The sequence below is a fragment of the Penicillium chrysogenum genome (assembly GCF_028827035.1).
Source record: "Penicillium chrysogenum strain IBT 35668 chromosome Unknown utg000005l_segment0_segment0, whole genome shotgun sequence".
Classification (NCBI taxonomy): Eukaryota; Fungi; Ascomycota; class Eurotiomycetes; order Eurotiales; family Aspergillaceae; genus Penicillium; species Penicillium chrysogenum.
The window spans coordinates 5,537,174-5,555,623 of record NW_026622753.1 but is presented as its reverse complement, the minus strand read 5'-3'; the positions used below and the strand labels follow the sequence as shown (position 1 = coordinate 5,555,623).

Genomic DNA, 18,450 nt, shown 5'->3' with positions numbered 1-18,450 from the left:
GATACTAGTGGGCGCACTACTTATCCATCACCCGGGTGAAGGTCTGTTTGTTCCAGGGGAGATCCCCTATGGAGTACAGATTATGCGACAATGAACTTGGATTTTCCGATATTTACTTAGTGTAATTAGTGTAATAAGCTTGCATGGAACCATGCGTTGAAATCTAGCGTCTGAAGCGGGGAAGATTGGCTGCAGATTTCGCCCGGGTGAAATCCATACGGGTGAAATTCTACGTGACTTCTAGAGTTCAGGGATCTAGGATCCTTCTCGGTTGCATGGCAAAAGGGTGTGTGCTCGGCTACCTTGGAAGGTATGATGCGATTGGTGAGTCTTTAGTGCATCTGTTTGGGGTTTACTTGGTCTTGTTTTACCCTCATATGATCTTGGAGGTTGCTTTTGCTTTGTTTCGAGAATGGTGGATGCGACCTTTGGAGTATGAGGCAAATGCATGTAACCACTGACGGGTTTTATTGAAAGGGCTCTGACATCTGGCCGCTTTGTTTTCCTAAATATGAGCAATTCAAGGTGGATGCCGTATTAATACCTGGTCTATTTTGAGATTGAGGGACTAGCTAAGAACATAAATGGTTCTATAATATAACCAACGGATTCGTGGAGACACTAGACACTGTTGACCGCTAATGTAGTACTTGGCTGAAGTCTTTTCCCACTTGCATCTCTTTAGAGCCCAATGGAGCTTGGGTGACATGCATGTCCTCTGGACCCGCGATATCGGTGCGCATATAAGGATATGAATGCCCACAGAAAAGAAACATTGGTATAGCAGATAGGGTTAATATGGCTCTGCAAATATTATCTAGTCGCCATCAAGACACAACGTAAATCTTTGTGCGTTATGTAGGAAGTCTGTGAGACTGTCGGGCCCCATCGACATTGAGATGCAGCTGCAGCTGCAATCTTGGGGAAGTTTATTCTGATGACCAATCTACTGTATTGACCAATAAAATTCTTGATTTGAGGAATCGTTCTTTAAAAGGGATAAACGCTTGAGATTACCGTGGTAGGAATGTCAAGTTCAAGTGCGACTCGACGAGTGCCAGACACATAGAAGATGTGATATCGAAATAACAGCGCTGAAGGCATCCGGGTAGAGTTGACCCCTGAATACCAACTACGCGCTAGTCGTTGCCTCTAATAAAAGGTGGAACTATATTGCGAATGGGCTCAAGAAATGAATCCACCACACATTTGAGAGAGTCGTTTGACAATAGCAGACTTAATTACATAATCAAAGGGAGTCCTACCTATATTTATACAATGTCTATATATGTAAAATGTGCCCATTCAGGATGTGCATGTATGAAAAGGGGTACCAGCCTTCAACGACGTCATAGAAGCAACATTGACAACAATGAATATCCACACGTACGCGCTGTGTCCAAAACACCCACAAACCAATCCCATCGTAAAACATCCCAAGGGCTGAGGTCTTAACCCGAATTAATGAACTCCCTCCGCCTTGCCGCGCGACACCTAAAACTAACACAGCCCACCCCCACACGCAGACCAACCATCACCATCAAAGCCAAGACAAAAGCCATGTCAACGTTCACAGTCCCCAACTCAAACCTCCACGTGAATAGCATCCCAGACCTAAGCCAGGATGATCTACTCTCATTCCCAGCCTTCAAAATCTGGATAACAACCCTCCAGCAATCCCTCGCGCGACAAGAACACCCCTCACACGAGTTCCACAGTGATCCATATGTCCTGCGCAAGATCAATATCCAGTCCGTGGACCGGTTCGGTGGCGGGCGACTAGGCTTCGTCAAATTGAAAGCAGAGGTATCGAATGGCCAGGGCGAGACTTTGCCCGGTAGCGTATTTCTGCGGGGTGGCAGTGTCGGCATGTTGGTGAGTTGTTTGCCCCCCCCCGCCAACAACACCCCCCAACCACCAAACTTGAACCATTTCTACTCGATAAGAAGGGGTTTCCTTTATACTCTATACATGTAGATATATCGGCAAAAGAAAAATATTACGCCCCAGCCCCACCATCGAAAACATAAGCCTATTTCGTTCTTTTCTAATTCTATGAATAGCTCATCCTCCAACCGGATGATATACCCTCCCCAAATGAAAATGACAAGCGCGCTATCCTGACCATCCAGCCCCGTATTCCAGCGGGCTCGCTGTCGTTCCCGGAGATCCCGGCTGGGATGCTCGATGACAGCGGGACGTTTGCCGGCGGTGCGGCGAAAGAGATACAGGAAGAGACGGGGCTGCGGGTTGAGCAGGGCGATTTAATTGATATGACCTCACTGGCGCTGCAGGCTGCGCAGGAACCTGGTTACGGTGAGCGTCTGCAGAGTGCTGTTTACCCGTCTCCTGGCGGGAGTGATGAGTTTATTCCGTTGTTTTTGTGTCAGAAGGCTATGCCTCGCAAGGAGATTGAGGAGCTACAGGGGAAGTTGACGGGGTTGCGAGAGTCCGGGGAGAAGATTACGCTTAAGGTTGTTCCTTTGGCGGATTTGTGGAAGGAGGGGCTTAGGGATGGGAAGACTTTGGCTGCTTGGGCTTTGTATCAGGGGTTGAAGCAGGAGGGGTTGCTTTGAGTGGGAATAGTAGATTTGTATCAATAGAGGTTTGTTTGTCTCAATTATTGTCCTACTGCAAGCTAGTGAGATATGCTACAATTGCTAGCTCACAACTTCCATTTTTTTGCCAGTTCGATTCCCTCAGCCAGTGTTCCAACCCTGGCATCAATAGCATAACCGTCTTTTTCAAGCTTCTTCATCTCGTCAAACAACGTGTCCAAAGGAACAGTAAAGCATTCAATAAACTCATTATCCTCAAGCTCAGGCTTTGGGTTCTTGTTCTCAGGGAGAGACATATCGACACGGACATGGACCATATGCAGGTTAGTATTGCAAAGTCCTGGGTCTGATCAAGTCACATATATTCGTCAGCTTTCAGCGCCCGAAAAGGTCAAACAACGCAGGCAAAAGAAAACAAAGCCGGCAGCCACCGCTCACATACCGTTATACATCACTGGACTAGTTTGCTCCGCCACACCAACATAACCAGTCTCCTCCTTAAGTTCTCGAACAGCACACTGCTCAGGCGTCTCACCCGCATCGATGAGTCCCGCAGGGACCTCAATAACAACTGCATCAATTGGCGGCCGGTATTGCTTCTGGAGAAGCAGCTCCGAGCCGGTATCTTTGTTCAGAATAGCGACGATCCCAACGCCATCGAGCTCGAGGCCAGCAGGACGAGTCTGGACAACGCGGTTAGCATCAAATCCGAAATGCAAATTTCAAAAGCATAGGCTCTGAAAGGTTGCTTGAACTGGCTGGTAAATGGGATCGACCAATGCACCCAATACAGATTACATTGCAAGGCAACCAATGGTCATGTGAATTCGGTTGATGCGTCGGGCAACGCCCGGGTTTATGCCACCTGGAGCACAGGTTCCCGAGGATGGGGAGCCCCACTAGTGCTAACCACATTTCCTGATTCAGACGAGGCTGGAGCTTAGTCTGTCACGTAGGTGGCCCTCGTGGCAGTCCTGCGGGCGTGTCATTTTGATACCTGCACCGGGTGTCATGCATATACTCGGGACATCGACCAACGCGCAGAATACGGATAAGCAGAAAACAAAGCGGGATAGGTCTTACCGTGCGCTCAGCTGATTCCCATGTTCGCTCGACACCCAGGGGGTCAGTGTATGTTGTCTTCACCATGCGAGCCCAGCGGGCTTCGTTGGGATCCTGTTTGGTAAAACTTGTCAGTCATGGCCTAGCGTTGTACTACTGGTGGTATCATCCCAAATCTATTTTATACATAGCAGACTGGGACTTGATTGCTGAGGGGACTCTCGGGGAAATTGGAGTAAACATACCAACGGTCCCCGGGAGACGAGTTTCGACTTGGCCTGCGTGCGAGCTGACATTGTAATGGGTTGGCAGTGGTTTAGATTGAAAGAGTGGGAACAAGTGGCGGAGATTCGATGGCGTATGATTTATCCGTCCAATGGAGTACAAGACTGACGCTGCTAGATCTGCGACCAATCCCAACCGGAGTGACCTCGGGAGGGGTGATGGCGGGGGAAGCGGGGTTAGCCCTTATCTTATCAGTCTGATATTGATGTCTTCGATGTTTCTTTGAGTGTATTCGATCTTAGGATGGAAAAGATTGCTACGTCATACGGGACATGAAGTAAAGACTCGAACTGACTAATAAAAAGGTATAGTTAAATGGTATCTCATTGCGCATCAAAACCTGTCTATGCGAAGACGGAAGATACTGAATAAAGGTGCACCAGGCAAAGAAGAATGTAGCAATGACTGGACACAGTCCAATCCCAAAACAAGTCTTGCCAATCTTGTGTCAAAGAAATCTAAAAGCCCTTGAGAACGGAAAGTTTCAAGAAAAACCAAGAGTCCATGACACATAGAGTGGCACAAAAAGCAGAAAATAATAGAAGAAAGAGCTCCATCACGACCATACGCTCGCTATCATGACATCGTGGACGTGCAAGCGTCACCAGCGACAGTGCGTTTAAAGGCTCGACTGGACATCAACGGAGACATCATTCTCGATATCCTTCAGACGATCCTCAAACTCAGACCAATGGTACATGACAGTCTTTGCGCCAAGGTCAGTCAGGGCCTTCGCCATCGCATTCTGCGTGTCTTCGCCATTGTAGCTGCCAACGTAGGCGATGACGGGGATACCAGCACGAATCGCGGAAAGAGCGCCAGACTTGCTATCCTCGATGGCAACAGTCTCAGCAGCAGACTTGCCGACCTGTTCAAGAGCATACAAGTAGATAGCGGGGTCGGGCTTCGAGGTGGGCTTCGGCAGAGAGCTAGCAGCGCTAAAGACCTTGTCCTCGTCAAAGAACTTGTCCTGACCGACTTTCTTAATAGAAGCGAGAACGCGGCGCAAAGCGGAAGAGGACACGACTGCCAGACCGTACTTCTTCTCCGCGAAAATCTTCTCCAGCTCCTCGGTGGCACCGATACAGGGCTTAGCCTTAGCATTCAACTTGGCAATGACTTTGTCCTCTTCCTTCGTGACGTATTCCTCCAGTTTCTCTGCATCGATCTCGAAGTCGTACTTCTTCTGGAGGGAGACCATCATGCCACGGAAGTTCTGGCCAACAAAGTCCTTGATGAGCTGCTCGCCGGTGTAACGGTCGGGGAGGTTATTGGCCTCCAAAATCTCATTGGCCAGGTCGGCACAGGCCTCGAAGGCCAGCTCCTCTGAGAGGACCAGAGTGTTGTCGCAATCGAAGAAGATTTCTGTGATCTGCAGTACCAGTTAGCACCTGTGGGTCTCGTGGGAGATACCGGCAATCCTCGCACCTTAGTCATGATGAAAGTACGGAGAGTAGATCCGAGATGTTTGTTTATTAAGATGGGGAATGCGAGAAAAGGTGGAATCTGTCTAGTATAGTCTAGGAGAGTGGTTGGATGCAGGTCAAACGAAGAGGAGAGGAATGCCGTTGAGGAAATAGGCAACCGGAGTATTTAAGTCAAGGCAAGAGCTGACCCCGAAAAGCAATGACGCCGCGATCACAATCTCCAAGGGGAAACCGGGCCAAAGCGGGAGGGGCAGGTCACTGACGTGGGGCCAGATGTATCAGATACCTGAGATTGGCCCTATTTTATCGTACAAAAACAGGTATCTAATACCTCAAACCTGGGGAGACGGCCAGACATTCAGCCAATAAAAAAGCACAGACCTATAGTGAACTAGTCCGTTTACAGACTAGCGTCTTCTTTTCTACTCCGAGCAGGTGCGAATGGTTTCACCTCGCAGTTTCTCGTAGTTTCTCACATTTCTTTTCTCTCACCGATTCCCTTCAATGTTTTCCGAGTTTGAAACTTGCCTTGATATACAATCCCGTGATTTCATTCTTCTATGAGTGCTCTGATCAAGTGACTTTTAATATGCAAGTAACCTTCTCACCTGATGTCTAGATCGTACAGGATTCTAGGTTGCAAATGGGCCGTTTCATTGGACATCGCTCCAGGGCTGGATACCACTATACATCAGCCTACTAGGCCCAAACCCATGCACGGCCATGCTCCCGTCTTTTCACTGTCCTTTCACTGTCCGAGGGGAGGCGGAACTCCAATTCGGAAAAAGCAGCCGGGGTACGGAATGATTGAGAATCATACACAAGTATGCAGGCGCAAAGCTCCGCCCGTTGGTCCATTTTTCAGTCTCCTCTCAAATAACTGGTGCGCTCAGATGATATCGAGCACAGGGGTATGCACTTGGACGTTCAGAGCATGCTTGGCGGGGACTTTAGGAGAGAACCCCGACATTAACATTACCTCGGTAGCGAGTACATATAGTACTTTTCCAGTTCCGGTGAGAGATGAGCCATTTGACTGCTTTATACCTCATTCTATTATTGCCGTGGTCAAAGGGTTAATCTATCATCATCTCCGTGCCAGGGGGAGTTGTGCCCAACCTTAGATGTATACTTTTTACTCTCCTTTCCGGAGCATGACACTCCGGAACCTGGCGTTGGCTTGCTAGAACCTTACCCATTATTTTATTATTTCATCCCAATAGAGAAAGATTTACACAACCAGGAACCATGTAGCACAGCGTGTTGTATATGTATACATACATTGCACGAACACGGGTCCACCTCATACAACCACGATGATTGGCCAGACTCAAATCCCAAAGATAATTCCACAACGGCCTTCCCTCACATTTGACCCGAAGACCCAAAAAAAAAACACCGCAACATAACCCTTCATCAAATCAAAACCAATTTAATCAGCACGGCTCAACGGGTCTCGGGCCAAATCGCCATTTTGCACAGCTGAACCCGAAACGGCCCCTAGTACAACCCCGGAGTACGACCTGATACCAATATTTGAATTCCAAATATACTTGGCAACAGCTCTAGCCAAAGAAGGCAAACATGGGGTCCTCCGATACTTTCCCGACACTAGAGTCCCTTCATTTCCCGTCGGCGCAGCTGTCAATCTCCCAGACGCTTTCGTCTCTGCGTCAATCAGCGCTGTCCGTCGCCAACCGGCTCCAGTCTATTGAGACCGATGCCGCTTTTGCACAGGAGGTCGCTGACCACTATGGTTTACCTCTGGTAGCTAATGAGCGCTGTGGTAGCTGGTATATCCCGCCTACGGCCAAGGCTGGCAGTGCTTATTTCAAAAGCACCGATGGTCATACCGGTCAATGGGATTTTAGCTTTCGTAGGCTGAACTTGCAGCTGCTCCCGCTAGCTAGGGAGCACGGGGGGGTTAGTATAATCCCCCTTCTTACTGTCTTCTTTTGCTTGTGGAGTGAAATCTGTGTTAGGGTACCTTTGGCTGGCCTTCATTGAGCCAGATATAAACCATGGCAAATCCATCACTGCAGAATCCTTACAAGAGCCCATAAAAGGAAACGCAAAAAGCTGACTATATTTTCTTTGATTCTGCAGCTGTGTAATTGTGGACTCAACTCGCCGAGGAAAACGTATGTACACCTACCTGCAGCATCCCAATTAGAGGATCATCCAGCTCCCCTTACCCAAATGGTCACTATGCATATCATGACCACGGCTAAGCCTCGAACTATTTATTAACCCCGCCCCTAGTGATGCCCGACGCATTATCAAAAACTGTCCCAATCTGGAGCGCCGTCCTCAACAGAGCCCTGTTCCCATCCGCAACTGCATATCACCCAGTCCGCCTTCCACCGGATTACCTAGGCGCATCAGAAGAAGCGCAGATCGAGAACCGAATCGAAGGATTCGTGCATTCACTAAAGGTACGCATGCATAACACGAATGCAACTTGCACAATAGTTGCACTGCATCCCCCTTCCTCATCCAGACAAAAATGGCTGATACCTGATAACAACTAGAGCCTAAAACTCGATCTTGATAATCTGCGCCAGCAACTCGGCAAACCAATCGAGATCGCCTGGGCAAATAGGACATATTTCCACCCGCAAGATCTGCACAAGGGCGAAGAGTACAATCTGCTCGTACTATGCTCCGCTTCGAGGCGCGTGCATGGCGCCGAAATGTCCGAGGGTGGATACATCCAAGGCGCGGGCGATGATAGCGAGGCATGGGCGCATGGCCTGACGCCGCCAGTGTTCTGGGCCAACCAGGCTGTTTTGAAGAGTACACCTGAAGATGAATTGCCGGAGCTTATTGCGCGGCTGGTGGCTGAGCATAAGCTGCTGGATGTGGCTCAGGATGCGACGCTCATTTCTCCAACGCGCAATTTGTACATTGGCTCGGGATCCGGGGTTGATGTTGGAGGTCAGTATGATCTTGTCATTGACTGCAATGCAAGTCCTGCGGCTGCAGAAGGCAATGCGAAGCGGCTTAATTTGGGCTGTGATTCTGGGAAGCTGGGAAGCCGAGATCTACGGAAATGTCTGGATAAGGTGCGCGACTTTATCGGCGCCCGTCTTCCGGCGGATTCGTCGCTGTCGGTGCTGGTTACATGCGAGAATGGGAAGGATCTTTCGGCAGGGACGCTTCTGGCGATCGTTTGTCTGTTTTATAATGACGAGGGTATGTATGCAATGGCCCAGGCGGTCTGGGTGATGGATTCAGACGCTATGTGATAAGAGGAGAAAAATAACTAATTGTTTTCTACAGGCCACTTCGATGCCTCACTGAGCAAGCGTGCGATCAGCAAGCAGTTCATTCGACAGCGTCTAGCCTGGCTTGTGTCGTCGAAACATGACGTGAACCCGTCTCGCGCCACGCTTCAATCTGTCAATGCTTTCCTGATGCAGCCGCCGGATTATTGACCTCGAGCAATGTGGCTACGTTTCATCGCTTGGTAGGACCTGATTCGTGTCGAAGCGCCAGGGTCATAAATAACCTGCCCCGGAGATCGCTCATTCGTTGTCCACGGCCTCCACGATAGCGCCGGCACTGCCCTGGTCGAGGGAATCCAGCACGGCCATATCCTCCGCGCTGAGGTCGAAGTTGAAGACGTCCGCATTGGACACGATTCGTTCGGGGTTGTCGGTCTTGGGCAGAGGCACCCAGCCCTTCTGCAGCGCATAGCGGATCAAGACCTGCTGAGTGGACTTGCCGTATTTCTTTGCGACTTCCACTAGTGTTGGGTCATTGGATTTATAGTTTCGTACGATGGGCGAATACGCCTCGACGATAATGCCGTTCTTCTGGCAGTATTCGTTGATGACGCGCTGCTGGCACCAAGGGTGGAGCTGCAAAAATGGAATGTCAGTGATCACGATCAGATCAGAGAACTACCTATGTAGATACTCTAGAGTAGAAAAAGAAGTTGAACACCTACCTCAATTTGATTAACATGAGGCGGGAACACTTGCGCATATGAGCGCATCTCCTCAATGTGCCCCACACCGAAGTTGCTAACACCGATACTCTTCGTCTTGCCTTCCGCGTACAGCTTCTCAAGCGCCTGCCACAGAAGCTTCCGCCCATAAGAGCCAGAGCTGGAAGAGTGAATCAAGAACAAGTCGACGTGTCCGTCAGCGCCGGCAATCTTGTGGACGGAAGCCAGCAATTTATCGTACGTAGCCTCGACCGAGGCTGCGGGGCTGAGGATCTTGGTCGTAACGAAAATCTCATCTCGGGGAACGCTGGTGGTGCGCAGTGCCTCGCCGACTTCTGCCTCGTTGGCGTAGAACTGTGCCGTGTCGATGTGTCGGTAGCCTGCGTCCAATGCCTTCAGACAAGACTGCACGCACTGGTTGGTGGGGGAGCGGTAAACGCCGAAGCCGAGGCGCGGGATGCGGACACTCGAGTTCGGGAGAGGAAGGCGATCGGTAATATTGAATGAGGCGGACATCTTGAAGAAACCTGGGGGTATTGTTTGCGAAAGGAAAAGAAACTGACTAGGAATGCCGAGTTCAGAAGAATAATCTCCTGGCCCCGCTTTGCGAAAATGACCTCATCCTGGATGACTAAACTCAAACACCTGGGGCCGCGGCTTTCCAAGGTTCCGACATCACGCTTCCTACGATATTACCAATATAGGCAAGTCAAATTGATTTTATTCTGTTGGACTATTATGATCAAGGATAATTAATCCTCTGCCTACTTATCATCGAAAGCTGACCGTTGTACACACTGGTTCCTGTATTGTACCTAGTCACCAGAGAATTGCGTGATCCGTACATGGTGAATCATTTGACCTTCTGACTGGGCTTACAATTATTTTTATAATGCTATTGCGCCATCGAAGAACATCGCCCGGAGATATATAGTGTAATCTACTAGAGTGCTTTTGAGGAAACCAGATCAAGCTTTGGTGGTCACGCTTTTGGTCAGTTCTAGGCGCCAATTTGAAGCAATTGCATACTTCCACTTACAGTTTCTATACTACTCGTGCACATTAAGTATGTGATTCATTTCTTTCACCTCAGATATCTCTCAATTTCCCTTAACTTTACTTCTTAGGTGACTATATATAGTCCTTCTCCTTTGCTTTTTAATATCTTCTTCCTCGCTATCACTCGCAATCCTCGGGCTTCTACGCCAGCCCTAAGGCCTCCCTCTACAGAAACAAGGGATAGTGTTGACATGCATACATGCGATACATGCAGGGTATGCGTTCGTCTCTGTGCAGAGTGAGCAAGTCGCGTTGGTCATTCTCGAAGGCTTCATATACAGCCTCCTTTCCATGACTTCGGGGAGGTCGTCGCTCCACCTGATAAATTGCCTACCGCTGTCAATCCGACCACGACGCTGCATATTGACGCCGAGAACTATGACTGGAGAAGGCAGACGGGGGGGGATGGTCCACGAAGCCACCCCCAAAAGACTCCTAGGAGACCCACGGTTATTTTGGAGGTCGCCAATTCGGAGACTTACGCCAAGCACAATTCAAGGAAATTCCGACCATACGTTGCGTTACCGACAGCCTTGTCCTCACGTACTACCACGGCATCCTTACCCTAACCCGCCCAAGCAACATAGTTGGCTTTCACCCCGGCTTGGGCCCGACGGGTTCCAAGTTAGCGAAGCAACAGGATGCCGTTCCCTCCGACGAGTGGAACCGTATGAAAAATGCGTCGTACAGTAAAGCAGTCACCATTGCATTCGTCGACAAAGCCAGCGTCAAGAGCACCAGGACGGTCACCGACAGACATCCAGTGGATCCAGACCCCAAGGGGACACCGTCCAAAAAAAAAAGTCAACGTTGCAACTCGCAGTGCGGCGACTGGGTCCGTCACGGAGATGATGTTACACCTGAGAATTAGTATGCCATCCCACGAAAGGTCTGGCTGGTGTACAAGAATGAGGGGATGACTCTGACCTTGACAAGGGTCAGAGTCTTTCCCTAGTCATTGCCGGTGGACACCTCGCAGGCCCCACGAGACAGTTCTGTCGCCGAGCGTATTGAGAGGCCACTCCCTGAGCGAGCGCAGGCTACTTCGATCTTGAGGACCCTTTGGCAAACATTTTCGAAGACCTAGTTTGCTTTCTTGATTTGTTTGCTTGTTGCTTTGTTTGCCTCGCCTAAGCGAGAAGAGACAGGGTTTGCATCGTTTGCACTAGATCTCGGCTTGATTAGCTTTCTCAGATCGCTCGCCAGGTAAGTCTATTTGGTTTCATTCCGGGTCAGCATCCCGCAGAAATCAAGTGCTAATGTGTATAGATGTTTGCTGATTTCTCAGGATGGTGATGAACTGTACATCACCAAGGCCTACGCCCTCGACAAGTACATAGCTATCGTGCGGGACCGAGACAGAAATGCTATCACCAAGAACGACTTCTTAAAAATTCGACAACGGGGAGCCTGGAAAATTGATAAACGCGAGGACGTAGAGGATTTCGCTAGGCTAGTGCTGGCTATAGCCCTGCAGTCTAGCGCGGAGAACTAGCACTCTACCGATCAATCTTTTTTCGCCCGCTTCTTTAGTCGCTTTCCTCTATGTGGGATCCCATCATTGGGGATTATGTAGAGGAGGAGTCCATCCAAGCATCTCATCTGTTTCCCTATATGAACGGCCAAGATACGATGGATGCGATATTCGGGAAAAAGAGGCCAGAAGAACTTTTGTCCCCCCGGAACGGGCTCCTTCTGCATACAAGGCTGGAGCGCTATTGGGATGCTGGGAAGTTCGTAATCGTCCCTGATATTCCGAGTTTTCAGGGCAACGCCCTGGTATCCGCGGTCAAGTACTGGCTCGAGTGTGAGCCCCGGGAGTACCGTGTTAGGCTGATCGACCCGGATTGGGAGAAACTTGACGAGTCCGTCTCTAGACAGACGAGTCTGACATTCAGACAGCTAGAAGGCCGTCCACTGAAGTTCCGTTCAGGCTTCCGACCAGCCGCTAGATATCTGTACTTCCATTACTGTGTGCAGGTACTACGGATGTGCTGGCAACATAGCAACCGCGGCAAGTCAAGCCAAGCCGCTGCACTTCTACAAGCAGAAAAGGGCAGGCCATTCTGGGGGACTGCGGGAAGATATCTCCCACACAATATGCTCTTGGCCCTCGTAGAGGAGATGGGCCATGAATATTCATTCGTCATGAACGGGGCTGCTGGAAGTCGGGCCAATGACGATAAACTTCTACTAGCCTTACTTTCGAAAAACGTCAAGGCCCGGCCATCTATTTTGGCCCCGGGGATTTTCGATAATGCTTGTTCTTCGGAGGAAGACGTGTCTGGGGTTGATGACGATGACGACGATGACAACGAGGATGAGTTGGGTGAGTAGGGTCGCTTCATTCAAGAATAGCCGGGGATACATGTATGTATTATTACCACCCGTACCAGAATTGATTGGGAATTACCATGTTGCATGTACGTTGTATATTCTTTCCGGGTTGGTAGTCACTAGTAACCTGATTTAAATCGATATAATCGACAATCCATCATCGACAACGACCAGGAAGCCACCCGAAGCCTTGGATCCAACCACCAGCAGTCCTGATCTCGAACTAGCTCGGTGTCGAGCTCGTATGCTCTCGAGCACTACGACGACCAAACGGAAAGGGAAAGCCGGCTAGCCCGGCCTAAATCCCAGTGTATATGCAGTAGTATGTACCGGATTTTAGGCCATCACGATTTTCCCGATCGGGGTGCCTTTATAAGGCTTAATTGAGTATTTTATAGTATAGCGGTCCTACGCTACACTGCCCCCATACCTTTCTAAGGGGCAAAGTGAAAGAATTCGTCTTTGACGTGCCTCTGCCCTGCACGAAGCCATCCGCTTTCTCTTCGGCCGACTGTCTGCTGCTCTATCTACCTTAACTGTTCTTGTTCTTTACTGCATACTTCATACCATTTGCTGATGAGAACTGTGCATTATTGGGGCATTCTGAGAGCAGAATGTAGAAATCCAGATGCATTAGATATATCATTTAGTACAAAACATATGATCAATGAGAACAAGGTCCAGGTATGCCAACATACAACCCCAAAGCATCTTTACAATGTCATCTAGAACAGAACTTTGCGAGAAGCATTGATACCACTCAAATTCCATCTTTCTGGGGCAGTCCGCTCCATCCATATCGACCAATCTCCCCAGAACGCGGGCCTCATGATCTGCGCATACTCCCAATAATCCGGATACCAGCCTGCATACTCCCAGTCGATAAGCCCTGTGATGTTACCATTCTCATCAATCATGATGTTTCGAGGTGCGATATCCCCATGCGCGAACACAGCATGGTCAGATTTGGGCAGCATGTTGGGTAATTCGTGTTCGTACCGACTACCCCCGCAATGGAGATAACGCTCATAGATGCGAGCCTGTAGGTCCGAATCGCTGGTTAGGGGTCGGAGTGGTGATTGTAGATCCTCTAGTAAGGGATCTTTTGATGGGGAGCCGTCTGCCGCGCATTGAAATATACCCTCGTATTGAGATGGGACGGACCGGATTTCGGAGATGAGATCCCAGGTCTGACGACAAATAGATTCTTTGTTTTTTCCGTCCATCGTATCCCATGTCCCTTCTAATGGAGATCCCTGGACAAGGGACATCTCAATAAACCCATTGTACTCGGAGCTGAAATTCGTATGGTACACTTTTGGTACAGGCACGGTGGTATATCTAGAGATAAGTCTCATAGCTTCAGCCTCAGCGGGCCGTACCCCATGCCCGGATTTAGTCACAAGCGAAAAATCATATTCAAGTATAATCCTGCCCATTGGTTTGCCGAGCACAGTAACGACCTCTTCGTCAGGGGCCAGGTCGAAGAAATTGAAGGCGTTCACGGAGGATGGACATGGGAATAATGTTTGGCCTCTTTTGATATATCGGTTTCCTTCTTGAAGATTTTGTGTCCGAAAAGGGCGCCTTCGGAGATGTCAATCATCTTGGCGGCAGATGCGTAGTTCTCATGGTGCTATCGATGTCAATTGGTGATGTGACCTGTGTTCACATTGGTGGGCACCCAGCTGAGGGGTCTAGAAAAAAGTTGTCGGGGACAGGTAGAAAAAAAGCTTACTAATTCCTAGTCCTGACATACGGGCTGCTTATTTCTATCTTTAAATCCTCTTGGTTAGTTATTAAATGTAAAAGGAAACACAGATGTGAATGCAAGCGACGAGATTCGGGCACACTTGCTTTGTAATAGTTATTATACCCGTGGACCTACGTAAAATCACTATCTAGCTATAAGGTAGTTAGGACTGCGTTACACTCAAGCGGATGTCATGTAGATGCCTGAATATCCTCGCGACTTTGTCGGGTTGCGAGAGATCAACTAGAGACCACTTTGCGCCTCGCATAATCTTCAACAATACCCATAGACCCACGAAGACAATAATCTGGTTCAACAGATCTTAGTTAGCCAATGCAAACTAGACTCATCACAATATTGCCCTTACCGTCAGGTACGATGCTAGGAATGGTAAAAGATGGAACCCATTCCACAATGCAGCACCGTTTGCGACCAATGAGACAAAAACACAGCCTAAAAAGGCTAGATATGCCGTCAATGGCTGCCTGTGGCTGCGGTACGGATAGTCATCATGGCCATCGCTCCAGCGCTGAACGTGGGCGACATGTTCGCGTCGGAGATAATCGCGATGCCGAGAAATACTAGGAGGAAGAGTTCTAGTTAATATTCGGAAGATCCAGCATCTGAATGACTAGACACACCAATGGTAGAACCGAATGAATGCCAGACACTCACACGCCCAGACGATTAAAACCGCAGAGTATGCCATTTGGCTCAATACCTCCACGAACTATTCACGTTTATTAGCTCTGAACTCGAAATTAGAGGGAAAATCCACGTCACATCCTTACCATATCCACGGACGCTCGAGTTCCCTTCAAGGAGGAGTCAGTGGTAGCAGAGGATTGAGTATTCCCGCGGATCAGCTGCAGGAATGGCACCCACCAGAACGCCACCGCGGAGAATATCATAGCTCGCAGGGGAACCTTTCGTCTATCTGTTTTGCCAAACCATGCGAATACACGCAGATACCACCTCTGGCCTTCGCCTCCATCCAAACGACTTGTTAAGCCAAACAAAGCCCGAGAGGCGACGTACAGATTGGTACCAGCACAAGAGAGGCACGTGAACACCAGGAAAGCATTGAACACGTCTGCCAAGTGCGGAATATTGGACATTGTGGCTATTGCGACGAATGCAGCACTATTTGAAGGCTTTGTGCACCCGGCTTCCACATCCACTGAAAGCCAACTGAGCCGAGGGAGAGCGCAACTCTTCCGCTCTATATCCAATGTCGCGAGCAGCCCGCTGATGGTATAGGCAACCATTGCAAGTACAGGGATAAATATAGCGGAAAACTTGAATGATCTTCCGACCTGGACGTCATTAGACCGTGAAAGTTTGTCTGAGATTGGCGACATTTCGTCTGCGCGATGTAGCCACCGTGCCTCTAGGGCAGAGGCAGCAACAACTTCCACTCCGGTGTATGCAAAAGTTGCTATTGAAATGCTCATCCTTGTATATTAATTAGCAATTTGAGCACAGATAAAGACGCATGCTGCGACTCACAGTAAAGCGGTGCCCCAGTTATTGGCCGCCCGTGTATCAAATGCGGTAGGCGAAGTCCAATCTGATGATATCAGTATTCCAATCTGGCGAAAAATGTATGAGACGGTAGCAATTGCTCACACTTGGCACCGATGGGGAGAGTATTGTTTGGGCCAGCTGCTCATCGTCAGCACATATTCCCCGAAGAACAGACACACACAGTCCAAACCATCCGTTAGCCACTTTACTAACCTCCAAGATTGATTGCAATCAGCGTCACTATGATTATAACAAGAAATATTATTTTCACGCTGCCTGTCGCCACTTCCAACCAACCATAGATCTGAATGCGCGTCAGCTGGCGGCTTCCTAGTCCCGAAGTCGCGAGTATTCGCATTGATCAGCAATGACGGATGAAGCATACCTCGATTCTTATGGCATTGATACAGACGAGTATCAGTGGGATCAGTAGGTATATAATCAAGCCCTGTATAGCCGGTCTTTCGTGGATGTAATCCCAAAAATTGAACTCTGCAGCGGAGGTTGCCACCAGTGTGGAAAATGACATCGAGTAAACAAACCTTTTATAGTTGTCAGCAGCTCTTCCCTAGTCCTGGAGTCTACCAACCCTTTCCATGAAATTTGCTGAGAATGCAACTTACCAGTACGTCACTCCGACCGCAATCCCCAGTTCTTCGTCGACGAACTGGCTAACATACTACTGACAATGCACCGGGTATTGGCCAAATGCACAGCATTTCAGTGATACATTGCATGACACCCCATGTTAGGATTCCGATGAAGAGGAAAGATAGAACCACAGCCAACGGTCCACCGAGTTCAAGAATCTGACCACCACGCCAGTAGAGGCCTGTACCGAGAGTTGCATTGACTGTGATCATCTATTCCTGTTAGCTTTTCTTATTTCCAAGTACAACAGATTGGCCAATGTTGTCTATTGAAGGCTACAATGCAGAAAGGCCCCCTCTCAAGTTCGGAATTTCGGAAAATCTGCACATACAAATATGTGGACACCTTTCAACGCTCTGCTGACAGTCCGTTCCCGGCTAAGTCCGACAACAAGCCGTTCCTCTGGGCATTTGGTGAGAATGCCAGTGTCTTCTGAGTCAGTTGAAACAGATGACGGTGCGCTTATCAGGCTCGGAGAGTGATTTGGCGGACGGAGAAAAGAATTCTGGGATCGCGGATGTGGACTTCCACTTGGGATTGGTTCCATCCTTGTGGGCAAAACACCAGAGAGCCAGGGTCGTGCCCATGCTGGTAGCTCTACCAACTGTGCCTCTGCCGGTTGCGACATGATGCAACAAAGCGTATAGGTCTCCTATCAATATTGCAGGATTACCACACGATGCATGTTCAAAAGGTAGGGGTAATTTCTCCAATAAAGGTATAACACTAAGCCGCATTTTGAGCATAATGCAATTAGCCCTCCTGGCCGAACTACAGATATTGAAAGCTTCGCCCCCTTTGGTTGCCTCCAAGCCCTAGAATTACATCCAAGCAGTATGCACCCGGGTGACCAAAACAAAGCGGAAGCGATATCCTCATGTGGTATAGTCGCGCATAATCTCAAGACAACTATCGAATCAGCGATACCTGATAGACCGCGCAAAATTGCAAAGGATAAGCAAGGCAAAGATCGGCTTGTGACGTGTCAGTGAAATTTGCCCGGGTTTCAGCCGCAGCTTGGGGTTTATCATGCCCCCGTGTTTGGGAGGAACTGTAATTCGTAAAAGCAAAGTCGCGATTATTTTGAAATAACCATGCCTGGGAATACAGAAGAACAACAGACTCCTATACAAACCACGAGTAGCCGCTACTTGCGGAGAGACAGTCTTCAGGATCTGCTTGAACGACTGTTCCCTGGACAAACAGACTTCGGTATTCAGGTAAATTGCCTGAAACTCGCGCATCGGGCGCAAGGCTGACTCTAAGATTCTAGCTTCTAGAAGACCAGTGGATCTTCACTGCCCCTAAGATAGTGGAGACTGTAAGTTACGATATCTTGCCTCTCCCGAAATGAAGTCCGATGCTGACACCTCTTCACAAGGCTGATCTCGAGTAAGAGTTCTTCAGTTTTTGTTCCGAATAAGTAAACTGACAAGGAATTAGTTCGGCGCAGGATGTTTAGCCTAAGGCTGGTGTGATAGGAACACGAGAAACCTCGAGTAGAGGCGAAGCACATGAGGCATATCAGGGGCATCGGGAATAGGGTGTGTGGCGGAATTCGCTCAATGGACATGCCTAGGTACCCCGGGCTCGTAGATCTGATATAATAATTCAGATCCTAAATTCAATGAATCTAATCTCATCATTCTCTCTAAAAACTGCACATAATGACTTCCTTTGATCATTACTGCCTAGACCACCTGGTTGAACCTGTACAAGTCTTTGAGATCGGAGAGGATGCGACATCGTTCCTCCCAAGAGGCTCATACCAACGATCGGACCTTCTCACGGTAGATGATACGGTATCCTTTCTGAAAAACAATCAGAAGCCTTACAAAT

At 48.9% G+C, this 18,450-nt stretch overlaps 9 protein-coding genes across 9 annotated transcripts; 4 read left to right on the top strand and 5 right to left on the bottom strand.

The window, feature by feature from the left end:
- Window positions 1-1,464: 1,464 nt before the first annotated feature.
- Window positions 1,465-2,576, top strand: N7489_010512 (putative NUDIX family hydrolase; the record flags this gene model as incomplete). The annotated part of the gene is made up of 2 exons (XM_056716261.1): window positions 1,465-1,875; window positions 2,064-2,576. The coding sequence occupies 2 exons, from the start codon at window positions 1,465-1,467 to the stop codon at window positions 2,574-2,576; spliced, it is 924 nt and encodes a 307-aa protein (XP_056563883.1).
- An 89-nt stretch (window positions 2,577-2,665) lies between these two features.
- N7489_010511 (MutT/nudix family protein) lies at window positions 2,666-3,916 on the bottom strand (the record flags this gene model as incomplete). Its single annotated transcript, XM_056716260.1, has 4 exons — window positions 2,666-2,904; window positions 3,001-3,241; window positions 3,642-3,734; window positions 3,866-3,916. The coding sequence occupies 4 exons, from the start codon at window positions 3,914-3,916 to the stop codon at window positions 2,666-2,668; spliced, it is 624 nt and encodes a 207-aa protein (XP_056563882.1).
- A 608-nt stretch (window positions 3,917-4,524) lies between these two features.
- Window positions 4,525-5,342, bottom strand: N7489_010510 (HAD family hydrolase; the record flags this gene model as incomplete). Its single annotated transcript, XM_056716259.1, has 2 exons — window positions 4,525-5,277; window positions 5,334-5,342. 2 exons carry the CDS (start codon window positions 5,340-5,342, stop codon window positions 4,525-4,527), a joined length of 762 nt encoding a protein of 253 aa, XP_056563881.1.
- Window positions 5,343-6,916: 1,574 nt separating this feature from the next.
- Window positions 6,917-8,769, top strand: N7489_010509 (initiator tRNA phosphoribosyl transferase family protein; the record flags this gene model as incomplete). Its single annotated transcript, XM_056716258.1, has 4 exons — window positions 6,917-7,259; window positions 7,595-7,767; window positions 7,864-8,527; window positions 8,615-8,769. The coding sequence occupies 4 exons, from the start codon at window positions 6,917-6,919 to the stop codon at window positions 8,767-8,769; spliced, it is 1,335 nt and encodes a 444-aa protein (XP_056563880.1).
- A 90-nt stretch (window positions 8,770-8,859) lies between these two features.
- On the bottom strand, window positions 8,860-9,800 carry N7489_010508 (aldo/keto reductase family protein; the record flags this gene model as incomplete). Its single annotated transcript, XM_056716257.1, has 2 exons — window positions 8,860-9,195; window positions 9,285-9,800. The coding sequence occupies 2 exons, from the start codon at window positions 9,798-9,800 to the stop codon at window positions 8,860-8,862; spliced, it is 852 nt and encodes a 283-aa protein (XP_056563879.1).
- Window positions 9,801-11,888: 2,088 nt separating this feature from the next.
- Window positions 11,889-12,680, top strand: N7489_010507 (HNH endonuclease signature motif containing protein; the record flags this gene model as incomplete). The annotated part of the gene is made up of 1 exon (XM_056716256.1): window positions 11,889-12,680. One exon carries the CDS (start codon window positions 11,889-11,891, stop codon window positions 12,678-12,680), a length of 792 nt encoding a protein of 263 aa, XP_056563878.1.
- Window positions 12,681-13,405: 725 nt separating this feature from the next.
- On the bottom strand, window positions 13,406-13,951 carry N7489_010506 (phosphotransferase family protein; the record flags this gene model as incomplete). Its single annotated transcript, XM_056716255.1, has 1 exon — window positions 13,406-13,951. One exon carries the CDS (start codon window positions 13,949-13,951, stop codon window positions 13,406-13,408), a length of 546 nt encoding a protein of 181 aa, XP_056563877.1.
- A 645-nt stretch (window positions 13,952-14,596) lies between these two features.
- Window positions 14,597-17,239, bottom strand: N7489_010505 (uncharacterized protein; the record flags this gene model as incomplete). Its single annotated transcript, XM_056716254.1, is given in 10 exon segments — window positions 14,597-14,740; window positions 14,801-15,014; window positions 15,075-15,163; window positions 15,225-15,888; window positions 15,943-16,003; window positions 16,174-16,264; window positions 16,346-16,502; window positions 16,584-16,627; window positions 16,641-16,823; window positions 16,943-17,239. The coding sequence occupies 10 exon segments, from the start codon at window positions 17,237-17,239 to the stop codon at window positions 14,597-14,599; spliced, it is 1,944 nt and encodes a 647-aa protein (XP_056563876.1).
- A 466-nt stretch (window positions 17,240-17,705) lies between these two features.
- On the top strand, window positions 17,706-18,073 carry N7489_010504 (uncharacterized protein; the record flags this gene model as incomplete). Its single annotated transcript, XM_056716253.1, has 3 exons — window positions 17,706-17,831; window positions 17,885-17,932; window positions 18,065-18,073. The coding sequence occupies 3 exons, from the start codon at window positions 17,706-17,708 to the stop codon at window positions 18,071-18,073; spliced, it is 183 nt and encodes a 60-aa protein (XP_056563875.1).
- Between the last annotated feature and the right edge of the window lie 377 nt (window positions 18,074-18,450).